The sequence below is a fragment of the Colobus angolensis genome, unplaced genomic scaffold (genome assembly GCF_000951035.1).
Source record: "Colobus angolensis palliatus isolate OR3802 unplaced genomic scaffold, Cang.pa_1.0 Scaffold13, whole genome shotgun sequence".
Lineage (NCBI taxonomy): Eukaryota > Metazoa > Chordata > Mammalia > Primates > Cercopithecidae > Colobus > Colobus angolensis.
The window spans coordinates 10864511-10887558 of NW_012114252.1; the positions used below are offsets into that span (position 1 = coordinate 10864511).

The following is a 23048-nucleotide window of genomic DNA, read 5'->3' on the forward strand; positions in this document are numbered from 1 at the left end:
TTTTTTGGATAATAGAGTCTCACTTTTTCGCCCAGGCTGGAGTACAGTATCACTATCTTGGCTCAGTGCAGCCTCAACCTCCCAGGCTCAAGCGATCCACCCACCTCAGCCACCCAAGTAGCTGGGACTACAGGCGTGTACTACCATGCTGGGCTGTTTTTTTTGTATCTTTTGTAGAAATGGGGTTTCATCATGTTGCCCAGGCTGGTCTTGAATTCCTGAGCTCAAGTAATCCACCCGCCTTGGCCTCCCAAAGTGCTGGGATTACAAGCATGAACTACCGTGCCTGGCCTAAGTTATTAGTAGTATTAAAATAAAGTTTAGGTCCTTTGTTTATTAGAGAACCACCATTTAATTTAAAAATAAAACTATGTAAAAATATTGTAGGTTGATTTTTAAATATTCAATTTTTAGATGAATGTTTTTCTCTTCAGAAAAATGGCCTACAAATTAATTTTCAAATTTGCTTGATATTGAAGAGCTAGTAAAACCTACTAAAATAAAGACAATCTATAGATTGACCAAAATAACTGTCAGAAAAATCTTTAATGAATAGTTAAGGTCTTATTTCATTGCTAAATTATAGAGATATGTATAAGTAGGCACTAAATCATGTAGAATGGTAAGACTTTTCTGTTTTTTTGATTTCTGAAAAAGTACCATTTGCTTCTGTATATATTATGTGTAAAACTGCGAATGATTTCTAAGATAGTCTTCTTCCTTCTTTATACTTTTATTTTTGAGACTTTACTTTTTTTGTTAGTTATGAAAGCGTTAAGGGCTGGACGCAGTGGCTCATGCCTGTAATCCCAGCACTTTGGGAGGCAGAGGTGGGTGGATCACCTGAGGTCAGGAGTGTGAGACCAGCCAGGCCAACATGGCAAAACCCTATCTCTACTAAAAATACAAAAAACTTGACTGGGCGTGGCTATACATGCCTGAAATCCCAGCTTCTCAAGAGGCTGAGGCGAGAGGGTTGCTTGAACCTGGGAGGCGGAGGTTGCAGTGAGCCGAGATTGCGCCGCTGCCCTCCAGCCTGGGCAACAGAGCAAGACTCTATCTCAAAAATAAAAAATAAAAAGTAAAGAAAGAAACTGTTAGCTATGCAGGATATCAAACTTGGAAACCACAGAAAAATAGGGAAAAAATGTCTTATCTAATCCTCACCACTACCCTAGATGTTCAAATCCTATCTCAAATATTCACATTTAGCTGTATCTCCTTTTAAATTTTTTCTATAATTTTGTTACATTTTTGTTTTTGTAAAATCACTCTTTACTGTGATAATGAAATGAGAAAAGTCTGAAATAGCTTGATTCTAATATTTATATACTTAAAAAATCATAATTGACATATTGAAAACTGAACTATCATAAAATTTCAAGATATATTTAGATATCTGTTATGAAATATTTTAATTTTTACTAAAATGAATCATTTAACATTGTTCTAAATATATATATATATATTGAGTTTTTTGTTTGCTTGTTTTTAGCTAATCACATATGGCTCTGATAGGACTGAGGCACTGGAGAGAATGGCAGATGCACTGGATAACTATGTTATTCGAGGTAAAAACAAAGATTTGCACTCGTTGGTTATTATATATGGTGTCCAGTTCCAGAGAACAGCCTCGGTTTACCAATGAGAATATGGCACGGCACATTTGCTCACTGTGTGCTTAAAGAGAAATAAGAAAAGCTTCCATCCATCCAACCACCATACTAAGTATAGGGGTTTCATTTTCCTTGGCAGTCCTATACTTTACATCTACTTCTTAAGTTATTAAACTTACAATGTATGATCTTTCCTAGGTGAGCATCTAATATTTTGTGGGTACAATTATGTATTGTGTGTGAAATGAGAGCCTTCAAAGTAAAGAACCACTGACCAGTGCAGTTTGAGAGCAGTTTTTGCTAGATTATTGTGTATGGAGTGTTTGTTGCTGTTGTTGTTTTAAAGTAGAAAACTTGAAAATGTATGGTGATAGAAAGTGTAATGACCTACATTTGACTAATTTGGGGAAAGAGGGAATAGCTCTTTGCTTCTGTGATTAGAACACATTACAGACTGTCTTCTAGGAAGTGCAGTTTTGTTACCTCCTGTTCATATATGATAGTTCTAATGCCTGACAAAATGCGAGACTACCAGCCTTTAGCATGTATAGTGATAAATGAATTAGAAGCAGCCATTACATTGAAATAATCAAAGTACAGTTACGCTTATACCCCTTAAGGAATTAAATTACATTCTATATTTTAGCAGCTTTCTATTAATAATGAAAAGCTTACTTTAGTGTAACGTAGATCTTCATCTTCAGAATAACAGGCTTTAACACCAGACTTAAAGCGTAAAACATAAGTTCACACTGAATTGTGAAAGAATAGTGTGGTCAGAGCGCATTCCATAGGGAAGACTGGCTTCTGTATAGTTTTGTCCTTTTCTAGTGGCTCTCTGGATGTAACAGTAGGCTGGTAGGCTAGATTTGGAGGCTGAAGTGGTGCAATAGAAGTGGAGTAAGACTGCACAGTCCCCTTCAGGACCAAATGGAACTTTTATGAAGGTTTTGAAAGTCCTCTTTTTGCAGTAGACAACTTTTAGGTACCCAGGAAATGGACTGAAGCTTTATGTGAAAAAGAAAAAGTGCTTTATTTTCAGGGCACATCCTTCTCCGAGGCAGGAATCCCAGCTAAGCAAAGGAGCATGTCAGGCCTTTGCTTTACCTCCCTGCCTGAGTACCTTTGTGCAGTGAACCATTTGTACAACTGTACAGTAGTACCCAGGGTAATTAGTGACTGTATTTTCACATCTGCCTTTCCCTGCTTATTTTTATCTAATAATATTGAATTACATCATGTAATCCACACTTGCCCTTGCCTTTTCTCTTTGAGTTTTTCCCTGTTAGATCAAGAGGCTGTCTTCCTTCCCATCCCCCACCGCCAACCCCCCCCACCCCTTTTTTTGAGACGGAGTCTCACTCTGTTGCCCAGGCTGGAGTGCAGTGGTGCAATCTCGGCTCACGGCAGCCTCCATCTCCCGGGTTCAAGCAATTCTCCTTCCTCAGCCTCCCCTCTTCCCTTTTAGCATTACCCTTTTTTCTTTCCATTTGTTAACTAACAGGTGATGGAGATTCTAATTAATCTTGTGTGCTAGTGATTCATCCTTGTGAACTAAAGAAAAATAATAAGCTTTTGGCTGGGCGCGGTGGCTTACACCTGTAATCCCAGCACTTTGGGAGGCTGAGGCGGGTGGATCACTTCAGGTTAGGAGTTCGAGACCAGCCTGGTTAACATGGAGCAACCCCATCTCTACAAAAATACAAAAAAATTAGCTGGGTATGGTGGCGCATTCCTGTATTCCCAGCTACTCAGGAGGGTGAGACAGGTGAAGCACTTGAACCCAGGAGGCAGAGGTTGCAGTGAGTCGAGATTGTGCCACTGCACTCCAGCCTGGGTGACAGAGCCAGACTTCACCTCAAAAAAACAAAAAATGAAAAATGAAAAATAATAAGCTTTCAAGTGAGCCTAGGTGTAACTTAAAAGAAAATCAGCAACATTAATATCCACAGCATCTAAAAACTGGAAAAATCCCCTTCACATTCTTTCTAGCTCATTTTCTACTTTTTTTTTTTTTTTAAGCCTTGATTATGGAGTATTTTCTGACTTCATAACTTTGCTGTTTTCACTGTTTTAAGCAAATGCATATTTTCTCTATATACCCAACATATGTATTTCTCTATATAACCAGTACATGATGGTTACATAGGCCTTGAGGAGGGCGTCTTTTTTCTTACGGAAGTAATATTGCTGTGGAGAGGTCTTTAGTGCGTATTTGGGACACACGTTCAGTTTATGTGAGTTTATCTATGTTTATCTATATATGTGAGTTTAGATAGACATAAATAAGCTACTTGGGAAGATTATTCCTAGAGGACATTAAAGTATTTGAAAGCACATTCTATGGGAATTTTCTTCCTTTTTGTCTCTGCATTTTTATTGTGGTAATTGAAATACTGGATTTTGGTTAATTTAAGTTGTACTCTAATGTGCTTGAACAGTAAATCCATGAATTTGAGAGTCTGAGTAAGAATATTTTGTCAGAACACATGTCTGTTAAACTTTGATATAATACGACATAGTGGCATGACGTGGCATCTGGGCAGTTTGTCAAAATATTAGATTAGTTTTGGTCCAAACTGGAAGTTATTAATCTACTCCATCTGGCTTCTGAAAGGAGGACTCTTTCATATTTACATGAATACCTTGTCATGTTTTACACTTAAATGATCATTTTTCCACTAATTTGCTTACTATACTTTATATATATAGGTTCACCAGTTACTAGTTTTTAAGTGACTAAAATACAAAGTAGGCTTGCCATTATTCTCCTAACTTTATACATGTCACATGGAAAAAATGTGTTTCATTGTATGGGTAGATTTTTCTAGGCTTAGTCTGAAATTTTGTCTTTGAATTACTGTGATGTAGTAGACAGAAACCAGACAAAGCTGGGTTCATAGCCCCTGTCCCTGATGGCCAGGCACAGTGGCTCACACCTGTAATCCTAGCACTTTGGGAGGCTGAGGCAGGTGGATTGTGAGGTCAGGAGTTCAAGACCAGCCTGGCGAAGATGGTGAAACCCTATCTCTACTAAAAATACAAAAATTAGCCAGGTGTGGTGGTGTGCGTCTGTAATCCCAGCTACTCGGGAGGCTGAGGCAGAAAATTGCTTGAATCCGGGAAGCGGAGGTTGTAGTGAGCCAAGATTGCACCATTGCACTCCAGCCTAGGCGACAGAGTGAGAGTCCGTCTCAACAACAACAACAAAAAATTAAAGAAAAAAAAAATTATGTGATTTTTGTCAAATGACTTTGTCTCTCTGAATCTCATACTCCACATTTGAAAAATGGAGTGATAGTCTCTGCTGTATAAATTACTGGTGAGGATTAACTGAGGTTAAGTATATAAAGGGCTTGGCACCACACTGGCTTATGTTGTTCAATAACTTTAGTTCTCATCCTCTATTCCTCTCTCCCCACACTTATAAAACCATATATTTAAAAATTAAGGCCAGGCGTGGTGGTTCACGCCTGTAATCTCAGCACTTTGGGAGGCTGAGGAGGGCAGATCACTTGAGGTTAGGAGCTCAAGACCAGCCTGGCCAACATGGCGGAACCCTGTCTCTAGTAAAAATACAAAAATTAGCCAGGCATGGTGGTGGGCGCCTGTAGTCCCAGCTACTCAGGAGGTTGAGGCAGGAGAATCGCTTGAACCCAGGAGGTGGGGGTTGCAGTGAGCTGAGATCACGCTATTGCACTCCAGCCTGGGCAACAGTGTAAGACTCTGTCTCCAAAAAAATAAAAATAAAAATTATGTGTTATAAATCACATTATCAATCCATTAGTCATATGAAATTTACTAAACCAAAGATAAACAATATTGAAAGACCATTTTAGGTAATTTCTAATACTGTGTGCTGAAGTTATATGCTTTCATTGTACCCTGTTCGAATACTTCTGCAGAGCATTTACCATCCCTGTAAAATTAAAGCATTAATTGTGTACTTAACTGTGAAATGTTGGGTTATCCTATAAGAATATAGGCACATGAGGACACTGATGATCTTTATCTTGTTTGCATGGGTATTACTGGTGCTTAGCAGTGTCTGACACACGCTAGATGATTAATAAATGTTTGTTGGATGAATGAATGAGTGAGCGAGTGATAGCATCCCTGATTTCAAGGAGTTACTAATATACTTGGTGTGCAAAACATATGAAAAGATAAGTATAATATTAATATAGCTTCATAGGTGCCACAATAGGGGATTGAAAAAGTGTAGTGGGAGTTTAAGAAAGAGGCTAACATATCTTTCTTTTCTTACTTCTCTTGGTCCTTTGAAAGTAAAGAGTACTGCTTTAGGACTCATAGGTGTCTCTGTATCTCTTGTCAAGAGTACCTCACTTTGTTCTGCCTTCAAATGATCCTCAGAGTGGCAGCATTTTTAAAAAGACTGGTGATGTCCTGTGTAGGTGACCTAAAGTGGATGGACACACTCAAGCATCTTTGCAGTATCACTTGTTATAGTATTTTGGGAAAATAATCTGGTGTTAGATGTTAAAATAAAAGTACATGCCCTCTGACCCAGCTGTTCATCTTTTGTAAATCTTTCCTATAGAGTTAAAAAACTGAATTATGAGCTTGTTCACCATGACATTTACAACAACATTGTTTGTAGTAGCCGAAATGCTGATCAGCCACAGTGTCCACTAAATGGATGAATGACTGAGTAAATTACAATGCATTATTACTGTAAAATACTACGTAGCTGTGACTTAAAGACCTGTCCGTATGGATTGTTAAAGTAGAAAAGCAATTTGCAGTCAAGTGATATTCTCATATCACTTGAACCATCTTCTCATCCTAAAATATTTTAAATTGTGTTGGATGAGCACAGAGAAAGGTGTGGACATCTACATATCACAATGATTTCTTTTTTTAAGGTCAAAGGATTTATCAAAGAGGGGTTTTTCTTGACACATTTCTCTTAGACTTTTTAATTTTAGGTATTTTCAAACCTATAGAAAAGTTGAATGAATAGTGCTGTGCATGCCTGTATAATCTTCACCTAGATTATTATTTAATTAACTTTTTTGGTATTTGCTTTGTTTTTCTACTTCTCCCTTTCTTTGCCTTTTCCTCCTCCTTTCTCACCCTTCCTCTTTCCTTTCCTCCCTCCATTCTCTCCTCTGTTTTTCTCCTGATCCATTTGAAAGAAGGTTGCAAACATCATGGTACATCACTCCTGAATACTTTACCAGGCTTCTTAAGGGGAAGACCATGGTCCTGTAACTGGATTTTTCTTGTGTACTGCACAGATAAAAGTCAGTTTATTGAGATGTAATAGAGAAAGAGTTTAATAAACACAGGGCTGGCTAAATGGGAGACTGAAGTTTTATTACTCAAATAAATTTCCCCCAAAATTTGGAGGCTAGGGTTTTTAAAGAATAATTTGGTGGGCAGGGGGCCAGGGAGTGGGGAATGCTGACTGGTTGGTTTAGGGATGAAGTTATAGGTGCTTGAGGCAGGGTCTTCTTGCTACCTTCAGTTACTGGGTAAGATCACAGAACTAGTTGAGCCAGTTTACTGGTCTGGCTGCATGACTCCTGAGCCATAATTTCTAATGTTAGTTTTACAAATGCGGTCTGTTCCCCAGGCAAGGAGGGGGTTTGTTTTGGGAAGGGGCTATTATCATTGTTTTACAGTTAAAGTATAAATTAAATCGTCTTACAGTTAGCATGGCCTACACCCAGCAATGAACAGGGGCAGCTTGGAGGTTAAAAGCAAGATAAAGTTGGTTAGGTCAGATTTTTCTCAGTGTCATAATTTTTGCCATGGCCATTTCATTCATGCAAAAAAGTACAATACCATCGTTACACTCCAAGGAAAATTGACAGCAACCTAACAGTTTCATCTCATGTCTTGTCCATATTTAAGTTTGTCCCTCAGAGTCTTTTTTTTTTTACTGTTTTTTTAATCCCATCTGTGGCCCAAAGTTACACAGTGTCTTTGATTATGTCTCTTTATTGTCTTGCCCTCTTTCATATTTCATTTCATTAATTTTCGGGAGAGTTCACTGCAGTTGATTTGTAGAATGTGGCACATTCTAGATAGAAAGTGTCAACGCTGGTTCAGTAAAGGCACTTGTGAAGTGATTCCAAGGATGAGGGTTGTAGGTGATAATTTGCAATATCACTCTCAGAACTCACGGAAACTCTTTGCTTACTATTATCGGTTTATCATAAAGGATACAGCTTGAGAGTAACCCAATGGAGGAGATGCATAGGGCAAGGTTTTGGGGAGGGGTGCAGAGCTTCCATGCCCTCTCCAGATGCCCCACCCTCCAAAACTTCCATGTGTTCACCGACCCACAAGTCCTCTGAACCTTGTCCTTGGGTTTTTATAAGGCCTGACTAGGTAGGCATGATCGATCCTATCAGTCTGCCATTAGTTACCAAGTCATTCTTCAGTCCCTCTCCCCTTTGGAGGGTGGGCGTGGGGCTGAAAGTTCCAACTCCTTAATCACATGGTTGGATCCTCTGGCCATCTGCTCCCATCCTCCAAGAGTCGTCTCATTAGCATAAACTCAGGTATGATTGAAAGGAGCTTGTTATGAATAACAAAAGATACTCCTCTCGCAACAGTCATTTCTGTGATATTCTTGCCAAAAATGTACAACCTGAATATAATCATGAGGAAATATCAGACAAACCAAACTGAAAGACAATCTACAAAATAAATGGCTTCTTCTCTTCAAACATGTCAAGGTCAGGAAACACAAGAATTGAGCAACTGACGTAGATCAAAGGAAACTGAAGACATATGACAACTAAATGCAGCATGTGGTCCTGTTTAGGTCCTGGACTAGCAGAAAAATGTTTTTCTTTTGTATTAAGGGTCAGAAGTGGGACAATTGGTAAGATTTGAATAAGGTCTGTAGATTACGTGATAGCAATGTCAGCATTGTTAGGCTTGTCTGATTTTGATCCTTGTACTGTGATTATAGAAGAGATATACTTTGCTTTTAGGAGATGTACACTGACATATTTAGAAGTAAAATGACATCTTGTCTGCAACTTACCTTCATATGTTTCAGAAAGAAAATTATGTATCTGTGTATAAATAGAAAAAAATAGTGACAAAGCAAATAAATGTGATAAGGTGTTATTTGTAGAACCTGCATATATAGTAATTGTTTACTATTTTTTACATTTTGAAATTATTTCAAAATAAAAAATTTAAAAAATAGGGAAGAGCAAGTACCCCCACTCTCCACTAATATTTAAAGAATAAAAACAGAGATGCACTTGGGATTTTGAACTTAGATATTACTTCTCTGGCTAATTCTGAAGGATAGGCAAGTTTAAAAACTTGCTTTATGAAGGGCAGAAAAGGTAAGACAATGTACTGTCTTGTTTGGTAACTGCTTAATTATTCAAATATGAATTTTTTTTCCTGTGCTGATTGTGAACTTTTGTTAAGATAGAGAAACTTTGGCCGGGCGCGGTGGCTCAAGCCTGTAATCCCAGCACTTTGGGAGGTCAGGAGTTTGAGACCATCCTGGCTAACACGGTGAAACCCCGTCTCTACTGAAAAATACAAAAAGCTAGCCGGGCGAGGTGGCTGGCGCCTGTAGTCCCAGCTACTTGGGAGGCTGAGGCAGGAGAATGGCGTAAACCCGGGAGGCAGAGCTTGCAGTGAGCTGAGATCCGGCCACTGCACTCCAGCCCGGGCGACAGAGCAAGACTCTGTCTCAAAAAAAAAAAAAAAGATAGAGAAACTTCGAAGCAAAAATATAATTCGGTTAAAGTGAATTTTGAAATCCTCATGAAATAAGAGTGTTTTTGGCCTCTGTTTGATCCTGGCAGCATGTCTAGCTGATGTCTGGGCAGTGTTTTGGAACCAGCAGGCAGTCAGGGGAAGGCCACTCCTAGGGGCCTCTTCTCTGTGGCCGGGTCGTGATTTCCCGTACAGATGGGACCTGGTGAACTCTGCCAGAGGTCGTCCATGACTCCCAGTCCACACCTCCCAGTCATCATTTTTATGAGTGTGTGATTAATAATATCCTTGAAGTTGTAAACTAACTCTCAAAGAATACCTCTACTGTCCCCATACTATTTAAACAAGAATCTGTTCAAATAGTGTTGTCTTTCCTGGGATGTGAAAGAAAGAAACTAAAAGCAAAATGGTAACTTTCAGATCTGTGTGATACTGTTTAGTGCTTCAGTGATTCTTCCCATCGATCTGATCTTTTGAGCTCTTAGATATAAAATAATTTTCTGATTATTATCCTCTTTTGGCTTTACGATTAATTAATGGACAGTAGTTCTGGGAACAGTTGAGGCATAGATGTTTGTTGTCTGCCATGAGCCATTATCTCACTGTATTGGCCTTAGGAAGGAAAAAAAGATAACGATTTAGTTTTGCATAGTCATATGTAGTATTTTATTTAGAAAACATTAAAGAGAAAATGGTTTTGTGGCGGATCACGAGGTCAGGAGATCGAGACCATCCTGGCAAACACGGTGAAACCCCGTCTCTACTAAAAAATACAAAAAAACTAGCCGGGCGAGGTGGTGGGCGCTTGTAATCCCAGCCACTTGGGAGGCTGAGGCAGGAGAATGGCGTGAACCCGGGAGGCGGAGCTTGCAGTGAGCTGAGATCCGGCCACTGCACTCCAGCCTGGGCGACAGAGCGAGACTCCTCAAAAAAAAAAAAAAAAAAAAAAAAAAATCATTTAGTGAGATGAAAGTCTGTATTTTTATGCTGTATTTACTATTCAAGTAGAAAGATTTTTTAAAATTCCATGCTTCATTTATGTGCTTGATGGCTCTGTTCTTTGATATCCAAAATGTAAATTAATATTTGCTTTCAATTCCTTTGAGTTACATTTTTCTCAAATCAGCACCTATTTTTCAGCTTGGGATATGGAGGACAAATACAACATATCATTTATCCTGTGAAACTGCAAGCATGTTAACTTTCTGAATATTATCAGTCACAAATTTGGGGCATCAGAAAATAATCTCTTTTTCGTTCAAATTATCATTAACTATTTCTGAAAGCTATATTGTATTTTAGTGATGACAGAGTTTGGTTCCAACTATTTTAACATTGGCCACACAGGGAGCTAAAAAATGTATACCAGCAATAGGCTGTAACATGAAAGCCAGTAAAGTTAAATATGAAATATTAAGTATATATTTGAATAGTATTACTTCTTTCTTTCTTTTTTCTTTTTCTGTTTATTTTTTTATTATTTTATTTATTATTTTCTTTTTATTTTGACATGGAGTCTCACTCTGTCATCTCGGCTCACTGCAGCCCCTGCCTCCCAGGTTCAAGCAATTCTCCTGCCTCAGCCTCCCAAGTAGCTGGGACTACAGGGGTGCACCAGCCACAACACCCAGCTAATTTTTGTAATTTTAGTAGAGACGGGATTTCACCATGTTGGTCAGGCTAGGCTCAACTCCTGACCTCGAGTGATCCACCCGCCTCGGCCTCCCAAAATGAACTGTACTATTTCTGTTTAACGAGGGGAGGGAAGTTCAAAAATCCTGAGACTCCTGCTACCTTACCTACTGTTTTGCAAAAATACTTGTAAATTGAAATATTCTGAATTATTAATTTGTACATAAGATCAACTTTTTTGGTAAATTAAATTGTTGATGTACCTTGGTCTAATAACTTTCATCCCTTTCAGTCCCTCCCTTAGAGTCTTATTTTTTCCAGAACTTGATTTATTGTAATATATGAATGATTTGCATATTGCTGGTTTTATTTCACATTTCTCTGTCTCACCCTGTTTTGGATTCCTTCACATATGGGGGATGTTCCCCCTATAACTAGAAGCATCTGTTTTCTGATGTATACCATCGAATTTGCCTGCTTTTCTGAACCTTAATCATTCAGACATCATCTCACAGGCACTGCAAATTTAACTTGTCCATGAATCTGCTATTTTTCTCTCAACCTGTTTCTTCTCTGCAAATGGCAACTTCTCTCATGTTGCAGAGCCACAACTTTGGGTGTTGTGCTCATCTCCCCATTTTTTGTAGTTGTTGTTGTTTTGAGACAGGGTCTCACTCTGTCACCCAGGCTGGAATGCAGTGGTGGGCCCAGGGTTCACTGCAGCCTTGACTTCCAGGGTTCAGCTGATCCTCCCACCTCAACCTCCTTGGTAGCTGGGACTACAGGCACACACCAGCACACCCAGCTAATTTTTTGTATTTATTGTAGAGATGGGATTTTGCCATGTTGCCTAGGCTGGTCTTGAACTCCTGGCCTCAAGTGATCCACCTGCCTTGGTCTCCCAAAATGTTGCACTTACAGGCATGAGCCACTGCACCTGGCCCTCATCTCCCCATTCTTGCCATCAGTCCCTGCCTGCCTCCTGAATATCCCTCAAGTCCAGCTACTTCTCCCATCTGTATTGTCAGTGTCCTAGCTGTGGACCTCAGCCTTGCCATTTTTCAGCATATCTCTGCAATTGTTCCCTGAGGAATTTTTCAATCTTCCCTCTTGCCCTTCCCCAGTCCCTTTTCCGTATAACAGCCTAAGTGATTCTGGATTGCGTAAATCTAGTCATACCTGCCCTGCTTCCCATTCTAGTTGCTCTGATGGGAATGTGAAATCTGTGCATGGCCTATCACACCCTGATTGCCTTTTGGCCTTTTCACTGCACTCAGCACCATTCTCTCCTTTGCTCATACTCAGACCATGGTGTTTTCCTTTCATTCCTCTCCACAGGAATACCTGGTGGTAATCATTTGCTTTTTACCACAGTGAAATCTCTCTCTGTCTTTCTCTCTCTCTCTCATAACCAGAGATAGGGCCTCTCTGTGTTGCCTGGGCTGGAGTGCAGTGGCACTATTATAGCTCACCACAGCCTTGAACTCCTGGATTCAAGTGATCCCCCTGCCCCTGACTCCTGAGTAGCTGGGACTACAGGTGTGCCACCCTACCCAGCTAATTTTTACATTTTTTGTAGAGATAGGGTCTTACTACGTTGTCCAGGCTGGTCACAAACTCCTGGCCTCAAGCAGTCCTCCTGCCTCAGCCTCCCAAAGGGCTGGAATTACAGGTGTGAGCTTAATTCCTCCCTAATGTTACCATAACCTTAGCTACTCATCTTTGGGTCCTTCTCATCTTTCTGTTTTCCTTCCCAGTCAGGAAAATCTGTGTAAGTCTCAAATGCTTTCCTCTTCCTCAAACACCAAAGCTGTCATTTCCTATGCAGGTGAACCTTTCTGGCAAGTGATACTTCTTTTCTTTTTCAAAAGCACTCTAGTTTGTCTCTTTGTGAAACATGATCAAGGGATTAATTTCCCATGTTTTATTTAGCCTGATCTCTTTCAAAGAGCTTTTTATGTTTTTGCCTACCTAATTGTTCTTTCTAAGCATACTAGCATATTGCCTTCAATTGCTCTTCATTTTCATCTATCCAAAAGCAACACCACATTTTTTCAATGATTTCTTAGGTATATTGATGTCATTAGAAATTTCAGATGCCTTCTACTATGTTTCTCATTAAAAAAAAAAAAAACTTACTAAAGCCCTCCAAAACATCAGTTATTGTATATGGACCAAGTAAATCATTACCCACAGGAGAAGCATGAAATAGCTGTGTGTTTCTCATGGGCATGCGCTATGGAAGATCTGCGTGTGTGTGTGTGTGTGTGTGTACATAAAGCGATCTATAAGGTATCTATATGTATGTAGTATGTGTGTGTACATAAAGCGATCTTATAAGGTATATGTATGTAGTGAACAATATGATTGATTCTGATATATGTAACTTTTTCTATGGGATATTCATGTATCTAAAGGAATAGGATTAATTTGAATTTGTGAAAGTTTTCTAAATGTTTTGAGGTAGTTTTGATAAATTGAGATTAGCTTTTATAAAATTTAGATATGTAGCATCTGTTGAATCAGGAACAGAAATGCTCAGGATTTTCTATATGGTTGTGGATGTGGTCTAGTATAAAAGAGATACATAGGAAGATGCCTGGGCAGGTATACATGTTAAGCTGTTACCATTGGCTAGCTTAGAGATGGAAATTGGCTAGCTTAGAGATTGAAAAGGTGTGCCCTGCTCACTCAGACACATGCACTAGGGTATAGGATAACCTGCTGTAACAAAGATTTATAAATCCAGTGGGATAAATAAGAGAGACATTTATTTATCTCTCATGTAACTGTCTGGTCCATGCTGCTAGGAGGGCAAGTCAGCCTCATGAGGTCATTCAAAGATACACACACCCATCCTGATGTGCCACTCCATTTGAATTGCCAAAACTGAGTGTCTGCCATGTTGGAAGCCCATAATAGGAGGAGAAGAAAGGAAGCCCAAGCAAGCAATTTTAAAATAAGTGAGTGAGTCAGAAGTTGCGTTCCTCACTTTAGCTTACCTTCCTTTTTCTAGGAATTAGTTTGTCATGCCTAGCTACAAGCTAGATGGGAAAGTAGAGTCTGTGTCTGGGTGTCTTTTGCTCAGCCAAAACTCTATTACTGTGGAAAAATGAAAAGCAGGTTTTAGGAGAAACTAGCAGTCTGTCACAATAAACCTCTACATCTTAAAAATTGTTTATATATAATTATATATATGTAACTATTGTGATGTATAATGTACTAAACATTAGGTAAACTATTCAGTCTCTCTGGATTACCATTTTCTTTTTTTTTCTGTTTTTTAAAAATTTTTTATTTGTTTCTTTTAGAGGTAGGGTCTTTCTCTGTTGCCCAGACTTGGGTACAGTGGTGCAATCATAGCTTACTATAACCTCGAAGTCCTGGCCTCAAGTGATCCTCCTGCCTCATCCTCCCAAGTACCTGGGACTTGTAGGCATATGACACCATTCCCAGCTAATTTTCTGTTTTTATTTTTTGTAGAGATAGGGCCTTGCTATGTTGCCCAGGCTGGTCTTGAACTCCTGACCTCAAGTGATCTCTCACCTTTGGCCTCCCAAAGTGCTGGAGTTAAAGGTGTGAGCCACTGCACCCAGCACAGTTTTCTCATTTTTAAGGTCCCATTTATCTTTGTAGTTTACTTATTCTATTATTAGTTGCGCAGTTTGCCAAGAGCAGGTACCAGATTGTGTGCTCTCATTTTCCTTCCCATGATATCTAATTGCTGCATGAGTAATAGGTGTAGAATAAATATTGATGGATATAGATAGGTTTGCTCAGATTAAAGGGCTAGATAGTAAATGTTTTAGACTTTGTGGGATACAAGGTTTCTGTTACAATTGCTTGACTCTACTGTTAACAACATGAAAACAGCCATATGTAAACAAACCAGACTGGCTGTGTTCTAATAAAACGTTATTTACAAAATAGGTAGAAGGCTAGATTTGGCTTTCAGGCCGTATTTTGCCAACCGTTGTGTTACAGGAAAGTTACACCTTCCAAATAGATACAGGTGTAAACTTAGATTTCAGGAGCTTTTTTTTTTTTTTCTTTTTTTTGAGATGGAGTCTCACTCTGTCACCAGGCTGGAGTGCAGTGGCGCGATCTCAGCTCACTGCAACCTCTGCCTTCCGGGTTCAAGTGATTCTCCTGCCTCAGCTTCCTGAGTAGTGGGATTACAGGCGCCTGCCACCACACCTGGATAATTATTGTATTTTTAGAAGAGACGAGGTTTCACCATATTGGCCAGGCTGGTCTCAAACTGCTGACCTCGTGATCTGCCCTCGGCCTCCCAGAGTGCTAAGATTATAGGTGTGAGCCACTGTGCCTGACCAGGAGCTCCATTCTTAACAGAAAACAAAACTGGAAGTTAGGTAGGGTCAGTGCTGAAGCTTAGGATGCAGGAAAACTTATGTCTGATGTTTCATTAATTACATTTTGTCTCATGTTCTTTGTTTATTCACATATAACAGGATAGTAATATTCTCTTTTGAGAGCCTGGCATTGCATTAAGCATTATCTCATATATACCTGATAACAATTATGCATAATAGGTTCTATTATTGTTATCAGTTTACAAATGAGGAAACTAAAGCTTTGAGAGGTTAACTAACTTACCTCAGGTAAGAGGTAGACCTGGTATTTGAACTTGACTATCTGATTCTTTCCTTACTTTATGGTTATTGTTGCAAAAGTGGGGATTCTGTGTGACTTTAATAGTAAGATCAGAATCATAATTTGTAGGTTTCTTATGCAGCGTAATGGTACAGATTAGAACCATACAAAAGTGGACTAAAGAAATAGGAAGGAATGAACAAACCGCTGTTTACTTTGACTTCAGCTGTCATGCTGCAGTCACCTGCTCTTCTGGTGGAAGCCTGATGTAATTCCTGCCTTCCCTGGATGTGACATGCTTCCTCCCATTTCCTTTCATTCCTGTGTAACATCTTTGTAATCTGGATGACCAAGATTAGATACCTCATTCTTCATAAATCCTTCCTGCATCCTAGAACTCTCCCAACACTATTAGTATCCTCTTGTGGCAGTTACCTATTTTGATTTTACAGTTGACCCTTGAACAACACTGGTTTGAACTGTGCAAGTCCATTTATCCTGGATTTTTTTTTCAATGAATATATTCTAAAATTATATGAAGATTTGTGACAATTTGAAAAAGCTTTCAGACAAACCATGTAGCCTAGAAATACCAAAGAAAGAAAAAGATATGTCATGAATACATAAAGTATAGAGAGATGCTAGTCTGTTTCATCATTTGCTATTATAAAATATACACAAATCTATTATAAAAGTTAACATTTATCAAAACTTACACAGAGACCATATATGGTGCCATTCAAAGCAGAGAGAAATGTACACAAACAGTAAAGACACAGCATGAAATCATAACCACATTAAGCTTCACTGTAATACATACTGTACTACTGTATAGTTTCAGAGCCACCTACTGTTGCTATTGGAGTGAGCTCAAGTGTTGCGAGTATCTGCTTAAAACACCGTGCGATGCTAATCACCGCCGTGTGATCAGTTCTCTCTCCAGTAAATTGCATATGGCAGTAAAAAGTCATCGCTTATGGTTCTGACGTATTTTTCATCATGTTTAGTGCAAACCATAAACCTTGAATAACACCATGGAATCCATACAAAGTGCTACTAGTAATGCTGGAGGTCCTCCCAAGAAGCAGAGAAAAGTCGAGACATTACGAGAAAAAGTTGAATTACTTGATAATGTGTGGTAGCTTGAGGTCTCCAGATGTAGTTTCCGGTCATTTCAAGATAAATGAATCCCATGTAAGAACCATTGTAAAAGAAAATAAAATGAAATTCATGAAGCACTTGCTGCATCTACACCAGCAGGTGTGAAAATCTTGCACTTTTTGTGAAACACCTTTCATTTCATATTGAAGATGCAGCTTTTATGTGCGTGGAGGATTGCTATAAGAAAGGCATTCCCATAGACTCGAATATGACTGTCTATGGGAAGAGTGAAGTTGTTATATGGCAACTTGAAGCAAAAGGAAGGTGGAGGGATATAAAGCTGGATAATGTATTGCCAACCAAGAATGGTTTGATAATTTTAGGAAGAGATTTGGCTTTAAAATGTGAATACAAAATGTGAAGGGGAAGCTGCTTCTGCCAACCAAGAGGCAGCAGATGAGTTCCAAGACACCGTTAAGAAAATCATTGAAGAGAAAGGATATCTGCTGAACAGGTTTTTAATGCAGACACAAGTGCCTTATTCTGGGGGGAAGAAAAGCCACAGGGAACATTTCTTAGTAAGGAAAAGAAGCAAGCATGAGGAGTTAAGACAGTGAGGAATAGGCTAACTCTGTCTGTTGTTCTGTGCAAAGGCAGTCAGGTTTATGATCTGCACTTATCTGTGAAGCTGCTCATTTCCTAGCCTTGAAGGAAAATGATACACACCGGCTGCCAGTCTTCTGGTTGTACAACAAGAAGGCCTGGACCATTAGAACCCTTTTTATGGATTGATTCCATTGATGCTTTGTCCCTAAAGTCCGGAAGTGCCTTGCCAGTAAGAGACTGTCTTCTAAAGTTCTTTTGATATGGACAGTGCCCCAGCCACCCAGAACACATGTTTAACATCGAAGGTGTCGAAGTGGCCTGCTTCTCCCCAAACCCAACAAGTCTAATTCAGCCTCTAGCTCAGGGTATTGTAAGGACCTTTCAGGCTCGTTATCCACAGTGCTATATGGAAAGGATCATTGACACTGTGGAAGAGAAAAAGTCTGGAAAGATTACACCACTGAAGATGCATTGTTGTCATATAAAAAGCTGTGAAAGCCATCAAGCCCAAAATTTTTGCTGGAGAAAACTTTGTCTGGATGTTGTGCATGACTTCACAGGATTTATGAAAGAGGCAACCAAGGAAATCATGAAAGAGATTGTGGATTTGACATGAAAGGTGGAGTGGGGGGGGGGGTGAAGGGTTTTAAGGTGCGGATCCTAGAGGAATCCAAGAGTGAATAGATACTACACCCAAGGAATTAACAGAAAATGACTTGATGCAGATAAATGCTTCTGAATCAGTGCCGGAGGATGAGGAAGAAGACATACAAGAAGCAATGCCAGAAAACAGGATCACACCAGAGTGTGGCAGAAGGATTCTGATTATTAAAGACTGCTGTTGACTTATTTTATGACATGGACCCTTCTGTGATACTGGCAGTAAAACTAACACAAACAGTGAAAGAAGGATTGAACTCATATAGAAACATTTTTAGACAAATGAAAAAGCAAAAGCAGAGAAAAATTACAAAGTATATTCATAAAGTTATGCCGAGTGTGCCGCCTCTCCTACCTCCCCTTCCACCTCCTCCACCTCTCCTGCCTCTGCAACCCCTGAGACAGCAAGACCAGCCTCTCCTCTTCCTCCATCTCCTCAGTCTACTCAAGGTGAAGAGGAGGAGGAAGACTATTACAATGATCCACTTCCACTTGATGAATAGTAAATATATTTTCTCTTATTATTTGCTTCATAACATTTGCTTTATTGCAAGACTACAGTATTTAATATATATAATGTATGAAACGTGTAATTGACTATATTTTCAGCATGGGTTTCAGTCAATAGTATGTTATTCGTGTTTACTTTTTTGGGAGCATCAAAAGTTATATGTGGATTTTTGTATGTGCAGGAGGTCGGCACCCCTAACCCTCATGTTATTCAGTCATCACCTGTACTTTGAAATTGTCATTGTGTACTAGGCTCAATTTTTTTCTACTAGATTACATACATCTTTAAAAAAATGACTTATTGAGGTATACTTGATATAATAAATTTCTAATATTCAAAGAATTCAATTTTATGAGTTTTGACATACGTATCCACCTGTGAAACCATTACTACAGCCATGGTGTTGAACGCTTCTTTCACCTCCAGGAGCTTCCTTATGGTCTTTGCCATTTACCCTCCCTCTACCCCTTTCCCAGTGTAATTGCATGATCTGCTTTCTGTCGCTGTAGGCTCATTTGCATGTCCTAAAATTTTGTATTAATGGAATTATACATTATTATGCATTATTTTTGGTCTTGCTTTTTAAACTCAGCATAATTATTTTTAGATTCATCCTTGTTATTTCATATGTTATTGACTCTTTTTTTGTATATGTGGAATAGAATTCCATTGTATGGACAAACCCACTTTTGTTAATTCATTTGCCTGTTGATGGAGATTTAATTGTTTCTAGGTTTTGATTATAGTAAATAAAGCTGCTATTAAACTTTGTATGTAAGTCTTTGTATAGACATATGTTTTTATTTAACTTGACTTAATACACAGGAGTGAGTTGTCTGAATCAGTGAGTATATGTTTAACTTTTCCAGAAACTACCAAACTGTTCCAAAGTATGTGTATCATTTTATATTGCCACCACAGTGTGATAATTCTCCTTGTTCCATATCCTGACTGGCACTTGCTATTATCTGTCTTTTCACTTTGGCCATGTAAATTGGTATATTGGTGGCAGCTCATTGTATTTCTTTAACAATAATAATGTTGAACAATTTTTCCTATGCTTAGTGGACATGTTGACTGTTTTTTTTTTTTTACTTGGTTTGTTTTTTGTCTTATAATTGTGTTGTAAGTATTCTTTATATATTTGTAGATACAACTCCCTTGTCCAATATATGTATTGTGGGCCAGAATTGGTGGCTTATGCCTGTAATCCTAGTACTTTGGGAGGCCAAGGTGGGTGGATCACTTGAGCCCAGGAGTTCGAGACCAGCCTGGGCAACATAGCAAAAACGTGTCTCTACAAAAAAATATAAAAATTGGCTGGGCGGCCGGGTGCCATGGCTCATGCCTGTAATCCTAGCACTTCAGGAGGCCACGGCGGGCAGATCACGAGGTCAGGAGATAGAGACCAACCTGACCAACATGGTGAAAACCCATCTCTAGTAAAAATACAAAAATTAGCTGGGTGTGGTGGCGTGTTCCTGTAATCCCAGCTACTCAGGAGGCTGAGGCAGGAGAATCGTTTGAACCTGGGAGGCAGAGGTTGCAGCGAGTGGAGATTGTGCCATTGCACTGTAGCCTGGCAACAGAGCGAGACTCCGTCTCAAAGAAAACAAAGCAAAACAAAACAAATTAGCTGGGCATGCTGGCATGCACCTGTGGTCCCAGGTAGTTGGGAGACTGAGACAGGAGGATCCCTAAGCCTGGGAGGTTGAAGCTTCAGTGAGCCAAGATTGCACTACTGCACTCTGACATAGGCGATAGAGTGAGACCCTGTCTCAAAAAATATATATATATAGTAATAATAATATATTTAATGTGAATATTTTCTCTCAGGCTATAGTTTGCCATTTTATTTTCTTAATTGCCTCTTTTGAGGAGCAAACTTTAAGTTTGATGATGTACAGTTTGTCAATATTTTTATAGTTCATGGTTTTTGTATACTAAGAATCTATTGCCTACCTTAAGGTAACAGATTTTTCCTCCGTATTTTCTATTATAGTTATTAAAATAGTTTTAGGTTTGTGATTCATTTGGAGTTAATTTTTTGTCTGTGTTGTTAGGTGTTAGGGTTGAGGTTTTTTTTTTTTTTTTTTTTTTTTTTGAGATAGTGTCTAGCTCTTTCGCTGAGGCTGGAGTGCAGTGGTGCGATCTCGGCTCACTGCAGCCTCCACCTCCAGGGTTCAAGTGATTCTCCTGCCTCAGCCTCCCAAGTAGCTGGGATTACAGGCACCTGCACCACACCCAGCTAATTTTTGTGTTTTTAGTAGAGATGGGGTTTCACTGTGTTGGCCAGGCTGGTCTTGAACGCCTTACCTCATGATCTGCCTGCCTCAGCCTCCCAAAGTGCTGGGGTTACAAGTGTGAGCCACCGTGCCTGGCTTTTTATTTATTTATTTATTTATTTGGTCCAAATGGTTAGCTGGTTGTTCTAGTACCATTTATTGAAACGACATTTATTAGGTTGGTGCAAACATAATTGCTGGTTTTGCATTGCTGAAATTTGCTGTTTGATATTGAAATACATTCTTAAATAGATGTGGTTATGTTATACATCATTTTAATGTACATTTCTCGCTTTGTTTCTTTTTTGCTAATGACTTACTACTTGCTGTTTATTTTATATTTAGAGTATGGAAATGATGTTAGACAAAAAGCAAATCTGAGCAGTTTTCTTATTTGAGTTCAAAATGGGACGTAAAGAGCGGAGACAACTTTGCACGTCAGCAACGCATTTGGCCCAGGAACTGCTAATGAGCATACAGTGCAGTGATGGTTCAAGAAGTTCTGTGAAGGAGATGAGAACCTTGAAGATGAGGAGCTTAGTGGCCAGCCTTCGGAAGTTGATAGCAACCAATTGAGAGCAGTGATCGAAGCTGATCCTTTTATAACTACATGAGAAGTTGCTGAAGAACTTAGTGTCAACCATTCTATGGTCATTTGGCATTTGAAGCAAATTGGAAAGATGAAAAAGCTCCACAAGTGGGTGCCTCATGAGCTGACTGAAAATTTAAAAAATCGTCATTTTGAGGTGTAGTCTTTTCCTATTCTACACAACAATGAACCATTTTTTGGATTGTGACGTGTGAGGAAAAGTGGATTTTATATGACAGCCAGTGATCATCAGCTCAATGACTGGACCAAGAGGAAGCTCTAAAGCACTTCCCAAAGTCAAACTTGCACCAAAAGAAGGTCATGGTCACTGTTTGGTGGTCTATTGTTGGTCTGATCCACTACAGCTTTCTGAATCCTCGTGAAACCATTACATCTGAGAAGTATGCTCAGCAAATCTATGAGATACACCCAAAACTGCAATGCCTGCAGCTGGTGTTGGTCAATGGAAAGGGCCCGTGTTTTCTCTATGACAGCACCCAACTGTACGTTCTACAACCAGTGCTTAAAATTTGAACAAGTTGGGCTATGAAGTTTTGCCTCATCTGGCATATTCACCTGACCTCTTACCAACTGACCATGACTTCAAGCATCTCAATAACTTTTTGCAGGGAAAATGCTTCCACAACCAGCAGGATGCAAAAAATGCTCTCCAAGAGTCCGCCAAATCCCAAAGCATGGATTTTTACGCTACAGGAATAAACAAACATTTCTTATTGAGAAAAAGGAGCTGATGTAATGGTTCCTATTTTGATTGATAAAAATGTGTTTCAGCCTAGTTTTAATGATATAAAATTCATGGCCCCAAACCACAATTACTTTTGTACCACCCTAATGTAGCCTGTTGACTTGACTTGGCAATACCAAGCTTCTTAAGTTTATATTTACTGTTTTATTGATACCACAAGTTCAGATATTTTTTGTTGTTAATAGAAGTCAAGGAAATAAGTAATCTTGAATGGTTTCTGCTAGGTCATAGAACAATGATGATAAATTTCTCCACATTATCAGAATTCCGTTTTTCACTGATTCATTGTTCTTCAATTTGATATCATTTTACTTTTAGGTGTTACGCATAATATTGCGTTACTTCGAGAGGTGGTAATCAACTCACGCTTTGTAAAAGGAGACATCAGCACTAAATTTCTCTCTGACGTGTATCCTGACGGCTTCAAAGGTTTGTATGCAGTAAAAATATTTTAGTGTTTTAAAGTTGTTATTTTTATACTTTATTGTAATACATAATTTCATTCCATTTTGAAATTAAGGCCTTTTGGCTTATATTATACTTAATTAGCATTTTTAGAACATGCAAGACTGTTTACGTTCATCATTTTGAGTATTTATGGGTGACTCGTGAGTGTGATAATCTGCAGTCTTGTGGAGGGCAGAATTCAACCATATGGAATGTTCTATGAGTCCAGTGTTTTGAAGCAAAACATGTAGATAGATGATTAGCCTACCTTTTTGGTTTCTGAAAATCAAATCAGATTTGTACTTTCTACTGAGGTGAGTATATAAGGAACTCTTCTAAAGTGATTGTTAAAAGATATGTTCATGAAAATAGCACAGAATATTTCCGAAAACCAGATTCTAGTCCTGTTAATGAAAATCTAGGAAGATGATGATTTTATTCTGAAAAATGAAGTTTTGAATAAAGTAATGAGTGGAATGTGAAATTAACACTGCAAAGT

General features: G+C 38.9%; 1 protein-coding gene across 3 annotated transcripts in view; it reads left to right on the forward strand.

The window, feature by feature from the left end:
* Nucleotides 1–23048, forward strand: part of PCCA (propionyl CoA carboxylase, alpha polypeptide) — a 478059-nt gene that overhangs the window by 239941 nt on the left and 215070 nt on the right. For all 3 annotated transcript variants that reach the window (XM_011933842.1, XM_011933840.1, XM_011933841.1), the window contains 2 exons: nucleotides 1496–1571; nucleotides 22421–22531. In XM_011933842.1, coding sequence (XP_011789232.1) covers nucleotides 1496–1571; nucleotides 22421–22531 — 187 coding nt within the window. The remainder of the gene's footprint in view (nucleotides 1–1495; nucleotides 1572–22420; nucleotides 22532–23048) is intronic.